Here is a 26,145-nt window from a genome sequence, read left to right as displayed (position 1 = left end):
ACTAGGTGATCTTTAAGGTCCCTTCCAACCCAAACCATTCTGTGATTCATTCAAAGAATAAGATTTTTTTTATAATAGTTTAGAGAGAAACGTGCACAGTGAAAGGAAGCAATAGGGCTTTCCATTAGAGTAACTGGAAAGACTTTTATCTGGTTAGAAACTTACAGTCATGAAGTACTTGCATTTTTAATATGAAATCTGGTCTAAAAAACCAGAACAAATTCTAGACTGCCTTATTTTCTGAGTGTGTTCCAAGAAAAAGTAAAACTGGTGAGAGGAAGTTCATCTTTATGTAGCCAGGACAGTAAAATGTAGTAACATAATAGCTTGTAAAGTTATTCTTTTTCTGAACTTTAAAAAGTAGTGACTGTGAATGTGGAAGATGCTTTTCAGTGTATAGTACCTACTACTCTGCTTTACAAAGCAATAATATAAGCACCTCATTGTATTCCTACTGGAAGTAGCAAGATCCAAATATCATTGCAATATATGCAATAGGAATGATTAGAAGCCAAAAAAATGGAAATTCAATACTGTAAAACTCATCTACGCAGTGTTTACATACTCCTGGTCTTCCCTACAATAAGGAGGTGCTACTCTATCCTTTTCTGTGTTAAACATATTAATGAATGGCAAGCAGAATAGTTGCTATGGAAAATACTGTGGGGTATGAATGATGCATCTGATGCATCAACAACAATGTGTTGTGGAAATATGCAATAGGAAATACTCTACACAATGTACAAGCTGTCTGAAAAGAATAATTTTTTTCTTGAAAGTGTCTTTCTACCAAACTGTCATAAGCAATTGTTGAGGCCAATAACATAAAGTTTAAAAAAGATCTGCTTATCTTATATGGGCATAAAATCTCCACGTTTATCATAAGTATTGATGCGTTTTGGAAGGAATATGTATCCCCTTGCTTTTTGTCTCTAGCAAGCCTCTTTTTTTCAGGATGAAACTTGAATAAGAGAGGAGAGGGAGTCCCATATGTGCTTCCTGCAAAATTTTTCATCTTTAGTCAAAGAGATGTGTAGAACTCAACCAGTGGTCTTATCAATGACATGAAAATGAAGCTTCCGATGATGAGGACTTAAAGGAAAACCCATTTTAAATGTTCTGAACATGTCAGAATAAGCATGATTAATGGAGCCAACTCTAATTTTTATATAATTAAAATAAGAATTTGGCTTGATATCTAATACAGTAATTTCATTCTGTCTGTGTGGCTGGAAAGTTACTTATTAAGAAACAGCTTCCTCAACTCTTACTTTTCATCTTCTATGAGCATTGGAAAAAGCCAATTATTTGAAGAAAGTATAACTCCTCATTTTGGAGGGTTTCCTTTCCACATCTTTGATGCATTAGAGTAAGTAAAGTTGTGCTAATTACCATTCGATTAATGTGTATGCTATTTTAATTTTCTGCTCATTAATCTGTTCTTCATGTGCTAACGTCCTTCTGATGTGCAAAGGGAAGTAAGATAAATACAGGTGATATTAAGACTCTTTTGTAGAGTTTTAGACCAGGTAATAGCAATACACAGTGCATTTGGGGCAAAGGATTCAGACATCTTTAAGGCACCCAAAATGCTTAAATTACAAGCCTACCCATACACTATGGTCCATACAGGCAAAGATGACAGATAAGCACTCCGAACTGTCATGTAGAGGTGACTTGATGTACTGACTAGATAACTAGTTTAGAACAACTGAGAATAAGATTGTCATGGTTAGTTTCTGGAATTGGTTACTGTAGAAGTCCTGTTCTAGTTAATTAATTTCATACATGTGGATTTGGGATGGATTTACAGGCAGGCGTTAAGAGCACAGAGATTAAAAGAACATAGTGAGAAGGCAGGTTTCAATAGGAGCAAGAAAGAAGAGGGGAAGTTGAAATACTGTATAGGAGATCCTCAGAACTGAGTAAAAGCTGCTGTTCTGAAAATGTGTATGTTGATCGTGTTCTGGGAATCTAAGGAAAGATGGGAATGAGTGGGATATCAAAGCACATTTTAATCAGTATACTTCATATACTGTTTTTTTGAGTGTTCACTTTCTTGTGGTCAGAGTTCCAGTTGTGGAATTTTGCAATTGTTTGCAGCAATCATCTATTAATCTTCTCCAACTAAAATATAATGCTGTCCTCAATACAGCAGTACCAATCCTGATCTCTACTGACTCATCCTGGTAGTCATGAATTTTATCCAGGTCTACATTGGTTCAACTATGTATTTCCCTTAAGCAGGGTTAGAGTTAGGAAGGGATTTAAAGATAAATATAGAATCAGTAAAAGTATTTAAGAGTGAGTGATTGCAAGCTCAACTGTCCCAGGCTAACATCCCAGGAAACTTCAAGAACGAGTATGTAAAACTGTCATCCAGTGACTCTGTCCAGTCTCTATACCTTTTTCTCTGATGTTAAGGGATTAACAATGATTGCCATAACTGTTTGTCCTTCCATACATGCACGTTTCATGTTCCCAGATACCTTCACGTTTATGTACTGGAAGCTGCTGAAAAGGGATCCAGTGTGTTGCAAGAACCTGTCTAATGCCAAGATGCTGTTGCAGAACTGTAGACCCCAGAGATGCGTACCAGTGGGGACTTGGATCTGAAAGCAGACACATAGACTCTACCTTTCCACTTGTCAGCCCATCATAAATTAGAAGAGATCTGTAAGTGACTTTAAACCTGTTCAGAGAGAAAGCTATACAAAATACAGAAACTAAGATTAGGATAGCCCACTGTGACAAAAATTTACTATACAAATAACAGAATAGTAACACCTCTTGCTAAACAGAAGAGTCTGAGATCATTACACTTGTTTCTACCACCTCAGGAATGAAATCCTAGATATGTAATTTATTTCCCCCCTTCTACCCTCCCAAATAAATGTTCTAATAATTATGTTTTTTCATGTAAATGTGAGATGCTAACAAACTTAAAAAGCTGAGCTTTATTCTTTAACCATATAACCCTTCTTCAGCACTGCAGCTGATGTAATTGTCCTTATCTATATCTGTGAAGCCCCCGCCTCGATGTTTTTATGCTGTGCTATATCTCAATTAACGTTATTTAAAGGTTAGCTAAAGCTATTATTTGACGTAATTAATTTCTACTATGGTGACAGCTACTGGGAGGGTAAAGTAAGATCTCACTGAAATCCCTGGCTAATAATGACTTTTGGCAAGACAAAACAAGAGTTGAAATTCTCGACAATAAAACAGTATCTTAGAAACCATATACTATTAAATGTATATGCATTTATAAATACATGTTACACATTAAAATAGAAGTCATATAAGTTTATATTTTTCAACCACAGCAGTGTGGCCACGTAGGAATGAGACCCACCCCATCCTGCTGTATATCTATGTAAGTGGATCTTATCCTATGATGTAGGTGATGTGGGGAAAGGAAAAATACATATTGGTAAATCCAGTGCTCCATTTCAAATACTTAATTACAGATTACTCTTTTGGAGTGCTGAAATATCTTTTGTCTGCTAAAATTTTTGCTGTGATGCTTAAGAAAGAGAGAAAGCAAAGTACATGAGGTTGCAAGTAGTTGTAGTTCAATTTCTTTCCTCACAAAAGCCAGAGGTTCAACATCTGGATTGGATCATTCTGTCCCTCTCCTAGTAGTGTGGAATCATCCTCTTCAATATATATTTTAATGCTTTATCACCTACATTGAAATGCTAGTGCGTTCATGCAGGAAAAACTTCCAAAGACTTCTAGAGCAACTTTGAAAATGGAATTTGGGAGACTTAGTCTTATTAAAATGTAGTAGAATTTACATTTCTTTAGTAGGCTCTGAAATTTTTCTTAAGCCTACCTCTGAGGGTATCTCAGTGGCATCTAGTTTAGTTTGTAAAAATACTCACTGAAGACCCTCTAGACACAAGTAAACAGACAGCAATATAGGTGCTAAAGTGGGCTGGGGCAAGCATACAATGAGGAAGTCATGACATCTGTGATCCTGCTGCCCACTGTGCTCAGAGCTTAGTGGGAGCAGCAAGCCCTTCCTAGAAAAGAGGCAAGTTATCACTGATCAGCTATTAGTAATGTGTTTTCCCCTCTGTGAGAGGTAACTGCTTCCTGCTGTTGCCTTCTGCAGAGTTCCAACTGGTAGGCTTAACCCCTAATTTGGGAAAGAATAATTGCTCTAACAGTCACTGAAAAGCCCTTGCTTGGGATGACATTTCCTGTGCTTTTTGTATGAAATATTCGCCTTGTAGTCACTGTTCACTTTTACTGCATCTCAGAATTTCCTGTATTAAAAATGGAAGAGAGGAGACTTAATAACACTTAGCTTGGCTATGGAAAGAAGCTTACAAAATTTGTTGTAGTAGTGCATCACTTTATTGATTAAGCAGGATGCAGGTAGTATGTTTAACAGCACTGTTCTCCAAGGGGAAAGAAGATCTGTTACTGTATTCTGCAAAGATCAGTAACTCTCCCTTTTACAAAATCACGGAGCAAAGTTAATCACCTCCTTTTGCTTCCTAATTTAGTTATTTAAATGTTCAGTGCAAACAGAAAAGATGAAAGAAAACTCAGGAGGACATCTGTCTTGAGTACAAGATATTGATATAAATAGACTGGGAAAAGTAGTTGTGAGTCTGTTTCGTTTTCTACTTCAGGAAAACCAGTCAGAACAGGACTGTGCAGGAAAAGCGCTGCCATAAGCTCTTGCTGAGGGAGAAATTGGGGCACAGCTCAGCACTGTTTGTTTTCATGTAGGTTTAGATAATAAAATACAGAAGACTGAAAGGGAGATTTGATTTACTATTGTTCAGAAACCACATTTTCTTAGGTCTGCAAGCTTCAGCTGTCCCTACGTTTTTGCTAGGGGTTTAGATTTTTGCTTTTCTTTACATATTTTTCCATCTGTATTTTCTGTTTGGGATAATAAAAGGTTTAGAAGTCTAGAAGAGGAGGAGAAAGTAAGTGGTTTGCAGCAAAGAAGCAGTCTCTCTCATTTCATTCATTTCTTTTTCTCATTGTTTGGCAGGTGGAAAGCACAGATTTACGGAGCTGAACTGGATCAGCTGAAGAAGTGGGGGAAGAGAAACAAAACAAGTACAGCACCATTGAAAAGAGCTTCAGCTTTATCTAGCAGCATCACCACAGCAACCAGAAAATACAACTAAAAGGGCTAGAGCAGAGAAGGTGAAAGTGCGGCTCCTTACCTTTGGACAGAAGGCAGCAAAATAATTATGCAGAACAGAAAAGAGTATTTGATGGATCTAGCCAAACTGTGGCAAAGGGAAGTGTCCCTTCATTAACAGGAATGTGCCACTGTTTATGCACTGGAAAGGGGAGTGCCATGAGATCTGCTGAAGAGACTATTTCTGTGGTTGCATATCTACATGTGTTTGCACCCCTGCTGGGACTGAATTAGGTGGTACAGGCATCTTGGACCATCAGGTATTGGATAGAGACTTTTTTTTGTTCAAGGTGTACCTGGCACGAGAACTGAAAGACACCACATATCTCTTTCAGAGACGCAAACAGAGTGAGATAATCTCCAACCTTTCCCTTCTGTAACTGCCTGCTATACCATGGGATGTCGGCAAAGCTCTGAGGAGAAAGAGGCAGCGCGGCGGTCCCGTAGGATTGACCGCCACCTGCGCTCTGAAAGTCAGCGACAACGAAGAGAGATTAAGCTCCTACTCCTCGGTACCAGCAATTCTGGGAAGAGTACTATTGTAAAGCAGATGAAAATCATTCATAGTGGTGGCTTTAACTTGGAGGCGTGTAAAGAATACAAACCTCTGATTATCTATAATGCAATTGACTCTCTCACACGTATCATTCGGGCTCTAGCCACCCTTAAGATAGAATTTCACAATCCTGACAGAGCATATGATGCTGTGCAGCTTTTTGCCCTGACAGGCCCAGCTGAGAGCAAAGGTGAGATTACCCCTGAGCTTCTGGGAGTCATGAAACGGCTCTGGGCAGACCCTGGTGTGCAGGAGTGTTTTTGCCGCTCCAATGAGTACCACCTAGAGGATAATGCTGCATACTACTTAAATGACCTAGAAAGGATTGCAGCACTGGACTACATCCCTACAGTGGAAGATATTCTGCGTTCTCGGGACATGACTACAGGGATTGTAGAAAATAAGTTCACCTTCAAAGAGCTGACTTTCAAAATGGTGGATGTGGGTGGACAGAGATCTGAACGCAAAAAATGGATCCACTGTTTTGAGGGGGTTACAGCAATAATTTTCTGTGTGGAGCTGAGTGGATATGACTTGAAGCTGTATGAAGATAACCAAACAGTAAGTGCACCTTCTGCTCTGTATTCTCTTCCCTTCCCTTCCCCCTCCCCAGTGTTTGGCCTTTTTCACTCCCCCGCCTCCCTACCCTACTATACCTACGGCAGTAATCCCTGAGTTTCCAGCCCCAAATGTGATTTCCTTCTCCTCACCCCCAATCTGTAGTAAAAAGCAAGAAGCTATGATTCCTTTATTTGGATAGTTTTCCCCACTGGACAGTTTTATTTATTTGTTTATTCAGTGTTACTTTTGGGAAATGGAGGTGCTCTTCACATGACAGCAGATTTTTTTTTTTTGGTTTCTTTTTGCTAAATGTTTACCTGGTTAAGTGTTACTCCAAACATCACTTAAAAAGGTAGTGACATCCCCTGGTGTACAGGGATGGTTAATTTGGACACCATGTTTTGCAAGTCCTAGGAAATGTTGAAGCTAAAATAGTAATAAGTAACAATTTTCTCCCCGTTTTTTCAGGATTTTCAATCGGAATTTGGGATGAAAATTAAAAAAAAAAATCAAATATAGTTTTTAATTAGTATGGAACTTTTAAATTTAAAATTTTCTTTGACTGTTTATGTTTATATGGCTGATTTGCCTTGTCCAATGAATAACTTTTCCTGTTTAATTCCCTTTAATGCTATTAGCTTCTGGTTTTCACAGCACACAAATACAGTAACTATGGAAAAATATATGAACACTTATGCATATGCAACTGTGTGTTTGCTATCACATTCAGGTTGCCTGTGTTATCCTTTATAGGGTTTCATTTGAACCTTTTTTTTTTTGACAGCCTTGTAAAACATGATGCTTAAGAGCTGGGAGTTTGTGGGTAGGAACACATAATGATGTGGTTCCTAAACATGCTGTATTTAGGTTTGAAAACAGCTGCCTTTCAGGAAGAATTAAAATCTATACTGTAAAATCAGAAAGTTAATCTTAAAATGCTTCTACTTCTCTTGTATTCCTTTACACATCTTCAGTTGTTTTACGTTTAGAAAGCTTGTTCACCAATATCAGTTCCTGGAGTAGTCCAGAACACCAGAATCCCTTTCTTTTACAGCAGGTGCATTACATAAGTGTTGCGGAGGAAATTGTTCCAAGAAATTTTTATATGATGTTTCAAATCTAACTGGATCTCAATAAGTTTACAGACGGGGATCTTTCAGCCAGGTCTAATGATCTGGTTTTGGCAGTCCTCTATGGAAGAGGATTACTGATTAGCCTTAACTGTTGTTCTTTATCAGACACACCCCTACCCATTTATGTGTAGTACACACATCTATATTTAAGTTTCTTTACGGAGTATCTCAAGTCAAATGTAGTATACTGCACATGTATGTGTGAGAGCTGCATCATCTGTGTGACATCCTCTAGTGCTTGTATGGGTGTGACACCACTTTGTATGCAGCTGTCTAGTTCCTTTTCCCTTTCTGCCCTAAAATAATTTCAAGGAACCCCTGAAAATGTCACAACTGATTACCAAATCATATAGGCTTCTCTAAAATGATAAAGTGGGGGAACAGGTTGGGAGAAAGGGGAATTTCCTCCACAGACTCAGTGGAAGGGAGTACTGAAGCTCTACATAAGATGTCGTAGTGCAGATCTCTGTTGTGAGTTTTCTCTACCCTGAAAAGCTGCACTCCCCTGTCCTGGAGAGGGGACCAACTGTGATCTCCTTCACTGTTGTTAATTTTGTACTGGAGTTGTGTAATGTCACCATAGTTGCATACCTGATTTTTTTTTTTTCATTATGAATTGTTTATCGAGAGCTCCTGTGCTCTTTAAAGATGCCAAATACATGGTCATGGTTTTGATAATGACTGGAATAACTGCAATGGCTTTAACGGCTAAATGTGAAAGCCTCCCAAAAATTACGCGTATTTTATATAACACATGCCATTCACCAGATCCCTGAGGCAAGGCGAACTATATCAGTACCTGAAACAACTTCAGTGCCTTCTGTCTAGTCTGCTGTTTATACAATATCACTTAGCATAGAATCACGGTACAGATTAAAATATTGTCAAGTGACCTAGGGGATTCCACAGTTTTGGTGATAGGAATTTATAGCAATAGAGGTGGGGAAACTCCATGAGATGGAAGTGGTTAAAGAAAGGAATTCTACAGGTAATACTTCTGCATATTTTCCAGAGTTTGTATCGGAAGTTCAGAGCTGTCACTGAGATAGAGTTGGAGGAAGATGCTAATATTTCCTTCCAAGCCGTATGAAAAATGCACAGACCAAAAGAAACAAATATCAGACAAAACCTGTAGAGCAATACTTCCCAGAAATCTCACCCTTGGCTTTTTGTTTGCTTGCTTGTTTTTACTGCCATATCTCTTAGTAAAGTCTTGTCTGTTCAAGTTCTGGGTTCTGCAACCAACTCCTTCCCTCCAAACCAGCAGAAGACTAGATCATCACTGAAGAAAATAGGTGAAACTATTCCCTTTCCCATCCCATGCATGTAGGAGAGGGGTTCTTTACGTATCACTGTACCAAAAATGATAAGAGATTGTATACAGTGATGTGAAATTATTTCAACTCATTTGTACTTTTAATTCCTTTGTCAGTATTTTTGGTTGCTAATACAGTTTCTTTACAAAGATTTTTCTTATTAGAAGAGGGAGCTAAGTGATAAGTTTGAGAAGCAATTATACTTGGGTATGAACCAAGACTACAAAATAGTTTCCAAAAATATTCCCTTTATTTTAAAGCTTGCCCTTATTATGATTGAATCCCTTTTGCGTGCACTTTCTATGATTCTTCAAGGGAAAAAACTTATGGTCAAGAACATTCACCTAAGCTGAATTTTGATAAAACTTCTCAGAAATACTTGAATTTTACTGCAAATGAAATACGCATTATAGGTACTAAATCTTTTTTTACAAAGATTTTTCTTATTAGAAGGCAGCTAAGGGACAAGTTTGAGAAGCAATTATACTACGTCATGAGAAATATCAGACCTCCAGAGAAATATAATTTAAAGGAAAAAAAAAAAGATTGTTACCTAATTTTTAGTAGCTTTGTCGGGTTTGTCTAGATCTTTCTGTCGTGCCTCCATCATTGTCTCCATGTATCTGAGACTATTCTACAAGTATGGAATTCTCGCTTAAATGATTTTTGCAAAGACATGATATTTCTAATAATCCTTGTTGTCGGCACTGTTTGAATTGGCCCTTTCTTGTTGGTATAGCTTATCACATATATAATATTTCACTATTCTTATCTTCTGTAGTGATTTTGCAGCTTATCCACTGCACTTCCATTTTCTTCTCTGTACTACACTAACTGATTCACCATTTACTGTCCTACACATGGACTTATGCGTCATTGTCTGGAGATTCTTGTCTTGGCGTTAGTGCCTTCCTACTGTAACAGATTTCTATACCTGATTTTTGTTTAGTCTCTCCTCTTGACATGAGAGAAGCATTGCCCCTAATTCCTTCCCTTCATTTTCAGAGACGTTAGGAAAAGCCTATCTTATTTATATCCAGACCCTGACTAGGAGTTAGTTGGTTTCTTGCAATTCTTTAGACTTTTATTGCCTTGCTTTTCAGATTTAAAAATCAAAAAGAACTAGCCCAAAGGGAAAAAAATCAATATACTTTGAAAAATCCTTATGGATGTTGATTTTGATTCCAGTATCTAGAATCAAATGAAGTAAGTGTCTGGGTTATTTCAGAGTGATATTGAAGCCCACTTTTTTACATAATGTTTTAACAGCCTGGAGGGCTTATCTCCTATGACCTCTTTTTATCCCTTTTCTACCACCTGATGTTCCTTGGTGCTACTACTTATAGAGGGTACTCAACATTGAAATTCAGGCTTTTATCATCTCTCAGCTTCCATGCAGTATGCAACCACTATCCAAGTATTTGCCCATCTATAAAATTAAATTCTGCAGACTTATTTTTATGATCTGTAGAGAAATGAGAACACAGATTAAGTATGTGAGAACAGCCATCTTCCTGAAACTCCTACTTACATGGCAAAAAGGAGAGGGACACTAATAGCGTTTCAGAGGAAACCTGACTGTATAATCATAAAGAACAGGTTACCTTTGGCCTATCTTTCTTTGGCTGTTATGCTTTATCCAAACATATATCCATAATTTTACTGTGTAGAGATGGCATGCTCCAGGTGTGCTGAATACACTATACAGTGTTAAACAGCCCTGATAAACTATGAGAAGTACCTACATTGGCAGATCACTTGAACTGCAACACTGAGACTGCCACTCATGAAAAAAGCCCTACAAATAATAGTGTTGCTGAGTCTAAAATGCTTGCTGGTGTAGTATCTATGGTGAAGAGAACTATTAAATAAAACTAGTCCACTGCCAAACATAACTTACTGCTTGACAGAATGTGTAAGAATCTGGCTGATTTATAAACTGTGAAAGTTGAGCAAATGATCTATATGAATATGATAACTTCTGTGCTTCCTGTTGACAGAAGTGGATAAATGCTACGCATGAGCTCTGTCTCTATTGAAGATGCGTTAAAATAATGATTGACAAATATGGTAAAAATTGAGGGGAAAAATGAGCTAGTTCTGCATACTGGTAGGTCCTGAATATAGTGAACTTGTGAAGTCTGTTCAGGGCGAGAGTATTGTAGTGACACCAATGTGCAGAAGGGAGAACAAAAATAATGCCCAAACTATCGGTGCCTGGACAATTTTTCCTTGTGTATAATTTTAAGAGACAAAATAAGTTAAACTTTACTGCCTGGAAACAAATGAGAGAAGGGGAAGACAGAATTTTTCTGGGGCTTTTGTCTTTCTCCTGCTGTGCTTTATTCTGGGTAACATCACTTGCAGAGACAAAATCACCTGAGTTAACAGTTTATAGATCTGGCCAAACCAGTATTTTGACTTGTCTGTTCAACTTATGTGATATTTAGCTGCTTACTAAAGAGCAAGACAGTGAAAACTAATTCTTCACTTTTTTTCCTCCACCTTGTGCACTTTCCTCTGTCACTCTCTAACTATTTTTCCTGCTTATCTAGGGTTATCTGCAAATGTGATCTGTGTCTGTTTTCATTTCCACTATGTCTTACATGTTTTGTTTCTACCTAACATAATAAATACAGCTTTATCTTTCCATGCACATAGTTGGTATCACTCAACTAGGTAACAGCTGCCTCTTGTTTTGACACCGCTGCAAAATTGGTTTGTACAATACCTTTGGAGTGCTATTGATTTTATTATAAGATTATTATTCCTGGCCAGCACTCTGAGAAGGTTGTGTTAGGTTTTTATATCCCCATGCTGATTTCTTCTCTATTATATCAAATAAATTACTTGTCTTAGTTTTCATGGTCCTTAGCAGCTGATTGACCCATCTATCTTTTATTACATATTAAGATGTCATCTCTGGCCTTTGATAATGTTAATTCATGAAGTGATCAGTTTTTTTTGCCTTCTTAGGTGTTGCATCCTGCGCTTAGGAGAAGTTTCCTGTTAAATATCTAAGTGTCTCAACTTTATTTAAATTTCTCCTTAAATTAATGTGTGCTAGAGAATGGTAAATAATCTGTACTCTCTCATGCCTCTCACCCTGATAAGGAGTCTTGCAGTTTCTTTGCAACTGTCCCTATCTGTCCATCTGTGTGCACTCAGTTTTGTGTTTCACACCTGCTATACATTCTGATGGATAGTTTTCAATTTTCTTCTACAGTGTATAGCTGCAACACAGTTCTAGACCATTAGAAAGATTCTTCAAAGATGCAATAATAAAGTAAATAATGAAATGAGTTAAACATGAATGTATGATTGAGAATTCCTGAGGTTAGTAGTTGCAACAGATTCACATAGTGCAGGAGATACAAGCAACGTTTGTACACGTCTGCTTTTTCTAAAAATGACACTAGTTCAATCATTTTATAAATATGAATGTTAAAGGAAAACTGCTTGCAGGTAACTTAGGTTTAGATAATTTTTATTCCCTTTCTTACAGCCATTGCAAGTGAATGGAAAAATGAAATTTTAGGCTTTTTTGAGGCTATTTTTTAGTATAGCACCTTGTTAAAAGGAAGTTGCAAATGAAAAAGATAAAATACTGCAGCAAACAGTTCAGACTGCAGTAGGCCTCATGCAAAACAAATTGTTGGGGTCATAATGGAACCTCTCAATTATCTAATAATAATTTACCTGGAATGCCCTCTGTCATATGCTAATTATATGAATTTTGAACAGAAATCCTGCTTCTGCCAGGAAATTTCTTATCAAGTAAACAAAATTTTTAACTTTTTTCTTTTTTTTTTTTCCCCTGAAACCAAATACTTTAGGAGCTTATTTGCCTTTCCTGATACTTCAGCTTTTTGAGAGTACAGTGTATTGAAACTCTTTTCTGTCATGCAGCTATTTTCCTGCAATACTAATAACAGTCAGGACAGAGGGGAAATTGTGATGCATGTTATACATAGCCCTTTTAGCACCTGTTGTTATCAGTGGTAAAAAACCATTTCAGCAAACATCTTTCTGACAAACTAAGTCTCTTGGGAATCTGAGAAAAAGATTGACCTAAACCGTTCAAGTGCTCTCACTTCTTATGAAGCCTTTCCATTTCAAGATATTTCATAGCAAATTTTGTGTGGGAGCAAAGCCTAGATGACTTCAGCATTCATGTGTGTAATCCTTCAGCTCCGCAAATGGAATTCTAGCCTTGCCTTTTTTCACTTAAGAAAGTAAAATATATGTTCCCTTACCAAAGTTTAATTTTATATATTTATTTATCAAGATTCCAGCCTGAAGACTTGTATCCAAGCATATCTCTTAAAATATGTAAATATCAGTAAAATAATGAATATAGGTAAGGGAATGATCAATCAACTCCCAATTTGCAATTCTTTTTACTATACATTATTTCAAGTCTGAAGGTTTCTTTTCGGTTACATTGTTCACTGTAATTGTATGCTTCTGGTATGGATATCCACACATAGAACACATGGGACAGCAATTTTCTATATTTTGGACTTGTTGCCATACCCTGACCTTCATATTCCATGTAACTTCAGATACTAACAGTAACTTAAACTATTCTGGCTATGTGTATACATGATGTACTGCTGTATTGTTAGGAACTGTAAGAATACACTTACACAAACCAGCGTTTGTAAAAACAAATAGTTACTTGTAAAACTGAAAATAGACAACAATGTTTGGAATGTTACTAACGCCTGTTTGAGACTAGGGCTAACATTAACTAAATTGGTTCCTTTCCTTCCTAATTTCAAGTCCTCCTATCGCCTGATCTTTATTATATACAACATAAAGTTTTGATTCTTCAAGAGACATGACAGGTGGTTTATCAAAGATTACAATGTCATCACATTTTTGTATATTCAGATGATGCCACAAAATGAGAAGAACTTGCTCAAGCAAATAAATCATCAAAACAAAATGAGATATTATAAGCTCATATTCCAAATTTAAGAAACTGCTTAAGCTTTGGGCTACATGAAATTGAAAAAGGCATTTCTTTAATGTAATGAATTTGAAGGCATATGTTAGGCTTTGATATAACAATGCACAGTAAGAAGAGCAACATTTTCACAGTTAAATAAAAGTAATGCAAGTAAAAGGTGTACTGCAAGCCAAGTAACCCAGAATATCACAGAATCATAGAACAGTTTGGGTGGGAATGGACCTTTAAAGGTCATCTAGTCCATCCCCCCTGCAGTAAGCAGGGACATCGTCCACTAGATCAGGTTGCTCAGAGCCCCGCCCACACTGACACTGCAAGTTTCCAGGGATGGGGCATCCACCACCTCGCTGGGCAACCTGTGCCAGTGGGCAACCTGTGCCAGGGTTTCTCCGTTTTGCTAGAGACTCTGATACGTTGGATACACCTTCATCACCTGGGAAAAAACCCCGCATATTCTCATAAGAAAATAAAAATTAACCCTAAGTAAGGGGAATATTTTCCTTCCAAAAGCGTCGCATCCTTGTTCATTAGGATGCTGCAGCCTCTGCAGCTCAACCACCATAGGACCATCCCTGGCACAATTTTGGCCGGGACCTACCAGCCCTCACCCCAGCAGCTCCTTGGCACTGCTCAGGAGTCGGCACGGCCCAGAAACCACTCCCAGCTGGCAGCCTGGAGGCAGCCACCCTCTCCTGAAAGCAAAGAAAGCTTAACACGATAGAAATGGCCACACTATGCTAGCCCGTCTCGGGGCCAGCAGCATAAATTTTCAGAAGGTGTGTCTACTAAGACCTCCATCACCTTGCAGTTGTTGACATGCATATGAGTCACATGCGTACTCATTCCCATTGCAGGCAGTACTGCAATTAAGCCAGAGTAATACAATGAGTAGTGTTAGTGCTTTTGTTTGTGTAAATTCAAAATTCCTTACATTTCTTACAGTATCATCACTTTTTTTGTTTGATGTATGTGGTATTTCTACATAGGCTTTTCAAGAGTAGGTTCTTTTGAACAGAAGTCGGGTGCTAGGAAGAGAAATCACATACAAGTAAAAATAATTTTATGCTTGCATTACAGTGTTGCCATTCCAGCAGTGTTTTTAACTAAAAATAATGGTGTCTAACACTGAGAACACTTAGGTAACTGCCATTTTTCTGGCAGTGTGACAAGGCTTTTACAGGAAGTTTAATTTCTTTAAAGATACTGTTAGACATTTCAGTATCTTGTTGACTTATTATCATACAGTGCAAATACCAGAGATTTTGCAGTTGTAACAGCTTGGTCTATGAAAATATCAATTCGATGTTCAATAGCGGTCAAAAAAGCAAGCGATGTTAGGAAAGGACTAAGGAAAAATCAGAAAACAGTATAAAATCCAAAGCATGTCTGCTTTCAGAATGCTATCTAAATTCTTGTTCTCCCATTTTGAAGAAAATATATTAGAATTAGAGCAAGCATGACATAAAGCACAGAATATTTTCAATAAAAATAACAAATAATAGATGGGGACTTTTTCCCCTAGGAAAAAAAAAAAAGATGTACAAGGCAGGGCAATATGATGGGCTTATAAAGTGACAATTGGCATACAGAAAATTGATTTCTAATCATTATCTATTGTCTCTCTTAAGAACCAAGGATATTGAGTGATATTATTAGCTAAGATGTTTCGAACAAGGTAAAGGCGAAGGCAGTACAGGTCCACAGAATATAGAGTGAAATTATGGAGCTTGCTGCCCGAGTATGTTGCGGTACCAAAATTCTGCACAAGTTTAGAAGGACTAGAAAAATGTGTAAAAGAAATATATATCAAGACCTATTAAATTTCAAGATAGTGCTTTTGACTTGGAAGTTCTGAATTCAGATCTTGAGAAGCAGGGATAAAATACTAGGGAAGTATTTGTGTTTCCGCAAATCTTACTTTTCTTCCCCTCCCCAAGTTATCTATTATTAGTCAGTGTAAGACATGGGATTTTGGGTTAGAGGGATCTTTGGCTTGGATGCCTGTTGGGTTTTTGTTTGTTTTTTTTTTTTCCTTTTCCTTATGAAAAGTAATGGATGAGACAGTATATGTATGTGCCATGGATTTTTCTTTTTTTTTCTTTTTTTTTTTTTTGACTGTGTACTGCCAAGACTGAATACTTAAGCCTGCTTCTTGGGATAGATTTTTGAGTATCAAAATGCATTTTGTAAAGCTATTAATAGGCTTAGTTAAATTTTGAATCTGTCAACCAATGACAGTGTCCCCTGATTATACTTCAAAATTAGCAGACGATGAATAACTCCTCTACTCCAATTAATTCAGTTCTCTAACTCCTGTCACTTATTTTTTGGATATTTAATCTTGATACTGTCCTTTCTTTCCATTATTAAACTGATTGAAACAACTTGTTTTCAAAATACACAGTCTAGTCATTCTCTGTGTACTTACTTACTGATGGTCATATTTTACTTTACAAATAGGAACCAACCCCCAACATTTATCATCAGTAGAAATAAATTAGTGATAATAGTTTAACACAATTTAGCATAAAATCCATGTAACAGAAGTAGCATCTTTAGAAACAAGAATCCTTCAGTCCATCAGTTATGGGGAGCAAGCTTATGACTAAACTAATTTTATAGAATAACATGATGGTATGTCATACATATGCTACATTTACTTCAGGACAGCCTGGCCCTGATCTTTTTGTTTTGTGTTTTGTTTTTTGGTTTGGTTTTTGTTTTGTTTTTTTTTTAGAACCTCTCTAGTTTAACAACCTTATGTTCCCTTCTTCTGCTGTTTCCCTGGCAACATGGCATGGTAGAGTGTCATATCAGTCAACAATGAGCTTTGCTTCAGCTGTGTCCTGCCAAAGCTAGCAGTGTTTCTAGCAATCTGAGCTTTCTCACTGCAACTGTGACATAGCAATGAGAGTTTCTTTCCATTAATATTTGCCAAAATCAGTTGGAATTCCATTGGTGTAAATGTTTATGCAGTAGTGCACTGATAATACTGGCTAGGGATGCCATTGGACTTGTCAGAGTAGACTAATTTTTACAATGCCTTTTAGTATTAGGTGTAGTCCAATAGTATGAATTCTCCTGGCAGTGTTACAGAAAGGGATGGTTCTAATAGCAGCTTGCATTGTGCCTTTGCTGTTCTTCACAGATCAAATGAAAGCAGTAATTAGAAATAAACAAATAAAAACCCAACAACCCATACACGGAAAAAGGAAAACAATCAGAATGAATTGGAAATGTGAGAGGTTAATAAAGGAGGTTAAAGATAAGTTTAAAAAAAAATAAAATCAAAGGCTGACAAAACTAAATGCAGCGTGGCTGTGCCTAAAATGTCCTGGGGGCAGTGTTCTGCAGAGCATCTGGCTGTCATTGCTATCCAGAAATCCAGACTGAGACTTACAGCATTTAAAAAGGTTTCAAAAGGTTAATTTGTTTTGTTTAGCTAAAAAAGATTGCTAAGTACCTGCTTAGTATATAAGCACCCGAAGGAGCAAAAAATGCTCAATATTTAAAGAAATACATAATCTGATGGAGAAAGGCAAAATAAGAACAAATGGCTAGAAGCTAGGTCAGATAAATACCAACTTGAAAGAGCTTTTTTCTTTTTTTTTTTTGTAACTTTATTCTTTTAGGAAGGAGGCTGAATCAGTTGAACCAGCTTTTCTGGAAGATAGAGTTTATTCAAACAGCCATCATCAGCTACAAATGGCTAGGCTTAGGACAGGGAAAACCCAATAGATAGAAATGACCATAGTTGTGATAAATGGAAGTTAGACTAAAAGATCCGATGACCATGATACTCTGTTTAATATTTATTTATGCAGAGATAAAAGTCCAAATTATAGTCTTGCTATTTTATAAATTAAATAACACATTCCTGCTAAAGCCTTCCATTTTAAGATCTCCCATCTTGACAGAGTGATTCTGTGTGTGGTTTTTTCTTTTCTTTTTGTTCCTTTGAAACAGCATTGAATATAGAAAGTGGAATTACAAGCATTTGGTGAAATGCATATTGAATGCATATATTAAATTATCTAAACCTGCTGAGATTATCTATAAACTCACCACTTAGGAAGAAAGGGAAGTGTCACTCTCTCCCTCCTGCTTGTTCAGCTTTTTGGTCAACCACTGCTACCTCTGCTGCATGCTTCTACCTCATTATTTGTGCCAGCTCTGTTGTTCTTTGGGCCCTTTGCTGAAAAGATATAACTCACAAACCTATCAGAAAATTATCCAGTATTTCAGTGTGGTTGATTTTCTGCTGGAATCCTGAGTATATCACTCACAGAGGAGTCTAGTGAGTTCCAGATCTGTGTAAGGCAAACAGTAGGATCCTATGTCCAGAAGCAGAGGAAAATCAAAAGGTAGATGAGTCAGACTTCTCTGTTTTGATATATCAACTGCTAGAGCAGCTAAAATCATCCTATATAACTAAACCTTACTGTAAGATTTGTTATCTGTGGATTTGTTAAAGAACAGTAGGAAATTACACTATGATGTCTTCCCTGTAACTACAACAAACCTCTGTATCTGCATTTGACTGAATACTAGGTTTTATGAGCTACTTAGGGCATTATTACCAGATGGTAAGTATTAATGTTACCTGCTGCTTTTTATTTCCTTCTGTAAAAGTCAGAGCATAGGGCAATAGGATATGAATAATTTCTTCTCTAAATGCAAACGCTTTAAATACTAGAATCATAGTCTTTTGTGACAGAAATTAGATTCTCAGTCAATTTCTGCTATATTCTTTCAGGGATGAAACAGATCAGGGATACACAGTAGGGCGCAGTTAAATTTAATTCTTACTCCTGTTCTTGCCTTCTCCCTCATTCCAGTATTTATTAGCAGCTACTTTTTGATGCTCTTTTTTATGTTATAATGTTTATCACAGTGAATTATTTACTATCCTAGAAGATGTGAGAACAACGGTTCAAAGACAAGGAATGTAAAGCTTGTACTTGATAGAAGTATAAGAGAAATTGTCAGAAATACTGAACTTCATAAACTCCTAAAGGAGATGCTAGAACAACCAGCTATAATTTTTCTTACAAGTAGATTAGAAAAAGTATTAACAAAGAATGGTGTAGTAAACAGTCCTGAAAAATACAAATTAGATGATGAAAACCATTATATTTATATCATCATATATGTGGCTTAACATTTGAAGTCTTTGTTTTACTGGGGAATAAGTACTGTGAAATTCTATAGAATTCCAGCAGATTGTATTGTAGATGCTGATTTCATTTTAATAATGATATTTTTCAAATAACAAAGTGAATGAGAATATTATTACCACTGATTTTAATATGAGCAAAGCCAGGCTCCAGATTTTAATTTTGTACTTTGCCTTCCCGATTAATACTTCTGTGCTCTTTGCATTCATTATTTGCTGTGAGGAAATTGCTAATTTTTATTACTACTCATTTTCCTTATTAATCCTGCACGTTCTCAATTGTTTCCTTCATTGGCAAATAGATCCTGGATGATACCTTGTTGGAGACTTTGCTTTCTGATTCATAAAGTTGAATTTCCTATTTAGGAACCAGTTTTATATGCATTTGGTTGTATTGCTCAATGTATAGGCACAATATAGATAGCGAAGCTCTTGTACAATATAAAAGCGTGAATACTTGTAGGACAGTGGTTTAAGCCGAAGCAGGGTGTAAGATAAATTGAAGGAGAAATTGAACTGTAACATAATTCTAGAGGAAACACTGGAGCCATCAGCTATAACTATATTTACAATGAGAACAGATAACCTAAATGCGAGATTGCTCCACTTTGAAAGTAGAGAAAACAGCTTCACAGAAAAGTACATTGAAACAAACCTATCAATTCACAATCTTACAACGTATCATTTCTATGCAGAGAAGTTTTTACTTTTGGTGATCTGCATATTATTTCCTCAGTCCACTCTTTTTCACTTCCTATATTCTTCTCAAATTCCTTTTCCATTGCACATTTTCATTATGGATTATAGCTTATTGGCTTTATGAATAGTTTTCTTGTACACAACAAACTTCTACAACCAATTTCTGTACAGTCATTAGGCAAATCTTATAAAACTGTAATTGATATTCCACTCTTCCAGTTACAGAAATTGTATGGGATACCACAAATATCTTCTAAAACATCACCTTCTAATAAGGCATGCCTGACATGAACCACTTAACTTTTTATTTAAAGAAATTGGAGGTGGTGGTGGTGATTTCATTGTATGCAAGCTTAAATGAGCAAAAAAACCCCAAAACAACATAAAAATCTGAAAAAGTTTGATTTTAAATCAAACTGGAATTTCAAAGCATATAGCCAATTTCAATTGCTATTTTTCCTGTATTTTTTACTTTTCTTTTGGATGACAGACACTGTTTCATAGTAACTGAGCTCCTTTCAAATGATTTAATGCTTTTAAAAAAGCATTGGACTGTGAAGAAGTTTAGAACAGGCCTAACATAGCATATCAGTTTGCTTGTTCACTTATTAAGTAAAATAGGATGATGCCTTCAGTTAGAATGGTGTAAATTGTCAATCTGTTCTGCTGCCCATCTATTCATAAGAAACAATGTAAAATAATGTTAGAAAATAATGCTTTGGGAGATTTTCCTTCTCTAGATCTTATAACAGTCTTGGTTGATTTCTAGATAAAATAATGCCCATAGCAAAAGAAATTAATTTAGTTTTCTAAAGCAGATTAGGAAAGGACAATAATAACTCACTGTAAAAGCCTCATTAGAGAGTTCTACACAACATTTTTACTGGAAAATTCACCCTATCCTTAAGAGAATACTTTGAGAATGTTTTAAGCTAGCTAATGGTAAAAATCCAGTATCGTGTGCTACTTTTTCTGACTTTCATTTACTAGTAATCATGCATTTATCCAGCATAGTGGTTCAAGATATATTTCACGTGCATCTTGTAATTCTCAGTTCATTGTCACTTGTTCAACAAGTGACTAAGTGAACTGAAACACTGCCATGTTTATATTATGGTATCAAATCCTTGCCATAAAGAAATGAAAATCATTGGTGTGTCAAAAGGTATTTAAGAATGTATCAAAGGTAAAGACATTTCAGAAGAAATGAGGCATCATACAGCTAACAAATGAAGAAGAAAAAAATTGATTTATCAATCAAACTGGGAAAAGCCAATCTTGCTCATCAATATGATTATTTTCATGACTGTAGTACACTAAATTAATCCCTAATCTGTAATATCACCATTATGTCACTTTTTTTAGTTGAGATAGATCAATAATAGTTCCTGCCAAAAGTGCATCATCAGGTAAGCTGAAGCTATCCAGTAAAGAGAAGATGGGATATAAGATGAAGTCTTGGCTCACCAAAATGATTATGTATTGAACTTGTAGGTCATGCATATGGTAGATTGCTAATATTTTTCCACTGTTTATTGCCTGGTGTCTGAACTCTTTGCCCATGCATAAAATCTTTAAAAGAATCTTGTTTTTTCCTTCACTTTTCTCCCATTTTAAAAAATTATTATTTATTATCTTAAAGTTAGGTCACATAAATTAGTTTTCAATTTTGCACCAAAGGCAGAAAGATTCATAGATAGTCTGAGTTTAACATTTATGCAGTTATATTTTTGCTGAGAGAGTTCTGTCCCATGCTTTGGGGTTTTTTGCTCCAAAGCTGACAGCATCTAGCTTCACTGGAAGGTAACTGTGCGTGATTAGTCAGAGATTTAGTTGAAAACTATTCTGAATATGGATTTTACAAATGGTATCATTTCAGTCAGTTGCAGGTTCAACTTAATCTGAAGATTTTACAGAAATTATAATCCTTTCTCCACTGAGGGCATTTGCAAGGTGCCTTTTCAGTTTACCTTACACAAAAGATTCTAGGGCATGCTCATTAAGAAATGATTGGTGATTTTGGAACAGCTTGACAAATGCTTTTTTTTATTCTACTGTTTCCCTTTTATGAAGATGAGCCTCCTCTGAACAACAGGGAAATTACATGATTATCCAAAAGTGCAAGCTGGAAACCAAAAGGTTTTCCAAGGTAATAAATCCTGGATGTAAAATACCTCCACTGTTCTTAAAATAAAGAGGTAAAGTGGTATCTGTGTCATATTCCCCACACAGATATGATTAGGGCATGTGGAATCTCTGGTGACACAAAGACAAAGTTTAAAAAAAAAAAAAGGTAGCCTTTGCAAACAGCTGTGTAATATGACTGACACCTACAAATCCACCTTCCAGAAAGAACGATCTAGCTCTTGCTGTCTAAATCCCCTAACACATTTACTCGAAGTATCTTATCTCCAATAGCTGTTTCGTGTCCTGCTGTTCTGCCTCTTTGTTCATCAGACCTATACACATAGAACATACTTCCTCTAAATCCTTGATGTTCCTATTGATGTGATCCTCTTGATTCAGCATTGGTATTTGTCATACATTCCCATTACAGGGCCTGCTTCCTAGAGCTGAGGCCTGAATTGCAACATTATAATACAGAATTGTATATGAAAGGATATGTATTATTTTTAAAATTTTAATTATTAAACTTCACAGAAAGATGCTGTCAAAACAGCTTATCTGTACTGACTGTACAACAATTCTTAAACTTCTCTGTATTATAAAGTTCCTTCTGTGTGTTATAAAACCCTCATCTCAACTGCTCTTTCTTGATTGTTCTATCATCTTGCTTCAGTGGCTTAATCTTCCTTGTTCTGTCTTGCTTTTCTCAGTTACAGATGTATATGGCTTATAAAAAAAAAAAATCTTCTTGAAAGAGATATTTACTTAAACACTTTTTGTATCGTAAAAAGGTCTCGGTATTTGTTGCATGCAGAGCTGAGATAATAGGTTTAACAGACTGGTATATTACCCTTTTGAATGTCTTTCAAAAAAGGATTTACTTATAAACATGCCAAAACCCATGCTGATTTTATAGATAAAGACTAATAAACATTTTGACGGGTCTTCATTGGTATGCACTGGTCATCTGCCTTATGATTTGCAAGTTTTTTTGAGAATAACTTCATGCAGACAAGTCAATACAACGTTCTTGACTTTGACTGCTAGAAGTGACATTGCTGTTATTTTTACATATTGAAGTGTTTATTTTTACATACATATATTTTAAAAATACTTTTGTTCTTGGAAAATGAAAAACACTGTCTACATAGTAAATATTCGAACAGCGAGATTTAAAATGTTACATATATTTACTGGTTGTTTTTCACAGATTTTTAAATATTGTCTTTATATTATATACTGTGTTCCGTTCTCCTCAAGGGTAAAAGTACTATAGTGGAGTCTGCCCATGCAATGGTCTTTTAAGGACTGGAGCTTATATTTTTAATCAGAAAAACTGACCTTCTAGGATATAAATGTTTGTTCATGCTATTAGAATAATTCAGTAACTATAACTTTTTAAAATTTTTTTTCTGTGCTCTTTGCTGACTATTTACATAATACAGTTATCACTGCACTGTACAAACATAGAGACCTGATTTTAATCCTATGTTAATTTTACTATGTGTCAATCTGTTTCATGCATTGCTTAGAAGTAGCCTGATGTTACCATAGCCTTGGCAACAAGTCTAATTTAGAGTTCCAAACTTTTCTTTTTTCTTGTGCTGCTCACTCACATTCTCCAAACTGAGCAATTTTTTGCTGGATCCAGTTCTACTGATCGCATTTACAATGTGACCTCACAAACAGATGTGACGGCATAATGGAGGGACATTCCACTGCACTGTAGGAGTAGGGTAATCCCTTTTCCAGCTTCACTGGCAAGGTCAGCTTATCAGGGAGCTATAGCCTAATACTAGGGCATTATAATTTGTCATTGGTCAGCAGCTAGCCTCGTGTGAAACATACATCCCCAGAATTTTTCCAGTACCCTAGCAAGACAAGATTAATTATTATCATACTATGAAAATAAGGATGTTGAAACAAAGCCATGTGTCCTTGATACAGAGCAGCTCTGATTGTAGCTAGAAGACAACTGTGTTGAGAAGTTGAATGTCATGTATCTGTATTTCCACGTGTTATGGTGATAGATTTAATCTCCAAAGATACAAAATGAAGTACAATATCACAGAATAAAAATTTTTAAAAATGAGGAAAATGCAGACTATATCTAACAAAATGTAATTAAATAGCAATTTTAAATACTGGTTTATGAATGAGACATGGAAATACAGGAGGTATGTTTGTTTCCGGGGATGTTTAGATGTAGATTGGGTTAATATATCTCTATGCATTTCTAAGAGAGAAAATGGTGTAGCAAGTTTTAATAGCAAAATGAAATGTGGTATATAAAGGAAAATAATTATTTGGTCTTTCCTCAGTCAGGTTGAAAAATTCCATTTTGTATTAGAGGCTTAAATTATATTTTCACCCTCATCCTGTTATCTTGTTTAAACAGCTCTTGCTGTTTTAATCTGCAGTCAAGACTGGAGCTATTACTACCCTTAGTGTAATTATACCTTCTGTCTACTAGTAGAGGAAGGAGAGAAACTGTAGGTTACTGAGTGTTCACATTTCCAAACTACATAGTCACAAATAAGCTGTATACTTCAGTAACTATTATGTATCAGCCCCTCCGCTCTCCTCAATATTAATGCAAAAGATAGGGCATCTATTTAAAAAAAACACAACAGAACCAACAAAAACCCCAACGACTAGGCACCATAATATTAGTAGACTAGAACACAGACACTACTATAATTTTCTCTTGATACTTCTGCTAAATTGGCTAATCCATGGGATTCAGTGTCCAAAGTGGGTCTTTCCCATTCAGACATTAAATTCCACAAAATATACAGTGATCCAGCCTGAGACAAAATTTCAGCTGCACAGTGATCCACGATAGTTGTAAATAAGTCCTTTAATAAATTCTCTTTGAGATGACAGTTAAATAGAAGTTAGGTGGAGGTGTCCTGAGTAAAAAGGAGTGATGCAGCTTTTCTAAAATGTTACCATTGCTATTCTGCTCAAGAAGAAATTTAAAACAAAAAGGCCACAGTGAGTCAAAGAAATGTCACCTTGTTCTGAGAATACAAAAGCCATTCTGTACTCAAATAATTCAATTCCTTCTTCAAAACATGAATATTTAAAATAGAAAAATGCATTGACAAAAAATGCTGATGTGAATAAGTAAAGAGAGCACTGAAGGAAATAAATTTTTTTTGAGAAGTACTTCTTACTTTAAAAACCAAACAAACAAAAAAACGCGCTACAAAAATCTCAATCTTCAGAGCCTAACTGGTGGCAATGGAGCTTAGTTCTAACTAAACAAAGATTGCAAAATTGCTATCCTAAAGTGTATTTCAAATCTAGATTCAAATCGGTGCTCATCCCATGAGGTCCACTGGTTCACTGGTGAAATGACTGGTCTTCCCTAAGATATAAGAAGAAAAAAATCAGGAGCTTTTTTCTTTTTTTTTTTTGGTAATGAAATATGCAGGGATGTTCTTGTACCACTGCCACCTCTGGAGGCAGATTGATTATAAGCTTTCCTGAAACCATCTCTCTGGATCAAGGACCGCCAAGGAGTGTCAGTGCTTTTCTAGAAGCTTTTAAAGCTGAGTAGCATAAAATGGACACATATTATAAACCTTTACTGTGGAGTCTACCATGATACCTAGATAAATTACGGCATGTGCCCAAGGCACTTCCTTTACTTTCTGAACAAGAAGAATTTTTAAATAACGTACATGGTAAAAGGTAGAGACATAAATTGTAGTTTCTGATTATTGCTAGTTTAAACTGGATTTTCAAAACTGCCTATTTGAGGTCTTAAAAAAAAAACCCTGAAAAAATGAATATTCTTGGAAAACTGTGAGGAATTCCGGGCTTTATACTTATAAGACATACGATAAATGTACCATACCAATTCATCAGAACACTCTTGATAGGAATAAAAATAAGTTATGCTGCTGCACATATACATATATATATATATGTTTATCTACATATAGTCACAACAACTGCAAAGTATAAGAAGCAAGAGATCAAAGGTATATTTGCCAACTATAGGTGTAATTTGAGGTTGCCTAGTACTCTTATATCAAATACAAATATTAAAAAAAAAGCCATGTTTGAAATTGTCGTGAGACAACATTAAAAAGGAAGGGATGGTGACAGTCTCGGGATTCAATGTAATTTCTTTGTCAATGGTTTTTGACTGTTGCACAGAACAGATCATTATTATATGAGCACTGCAGTTCTGAGAGGCCAAAATATACATTGCTTCTCCACTATATTTTATGTTGAACAGTATTCCATTGATGCTATAGTATAGATAAAGTGTTGGTGCACCGCGATCAGGTTTAGGTTTGCAGGAGGTATAATCTACAAGGGACTAAAGACTTTGCCTGGAGAAAAGGAGGCTCAGGGGAGACCTCATCGCTCTCTACAACTAAAGGAGGTTGTAGCGAGGTGGGTGTCAGTCTCT

At 36.1% G+C, this 26,145-nt stretch overlaps 2 protein-coding genes across 2 annotated transcripts in view; one reads left to right on the top strand and one right to left on the bottom strand.

Annotated features, from left to right (window-relative positions):
* The window catches only part of RSPH14 (radial spoke head 14 homolog), a 108,253-nt gene that overhangs the window by 48,122 nt on the left and 33,986 nt on the right, over positions 1-26,145 (bottom strand). The window lies entirely within an intron of this gene.
* The window catches only part of GNAZ (G protein subunit alpha z), a 43,954-nt gene continuing 23,228 nt past the window's right edge, over positions 5,420-26,145 (top strand). Inside the window, exon 1 of the mRNA XM_009279989.1 lies at positions 5,420-6,290. Coding sequence (XP_009278264.1) covers positions 5,568-6,290 — 723 coding nt within the window. The 5' untranslated portion in view covers positions 5,420-5,567. The remainder of the gene's footprint in view (positions 6,291-26,145) is intronic.

Source organism: Aptenodytes forsteri, unplaced genomic scaffold, assembly GCF_000699145.1.
Source record: "Aptenodytes forsteri isolate BGI_AS27 unplaced genomic scaffold, ASM69914v1 Scaffold323, whole genome shotgun sequence".
NCBI classification, from domain to species: domain Eukaryota; kingdom Metazoa; phylum Chordata; class Aves; order Sphenisciformes; family Spheniscidae; genus Aptenodytes; species Aptenodytes forsteri.
This window is presented reverse-complemented; position numbering and strand designations above follow the sequence as displayed.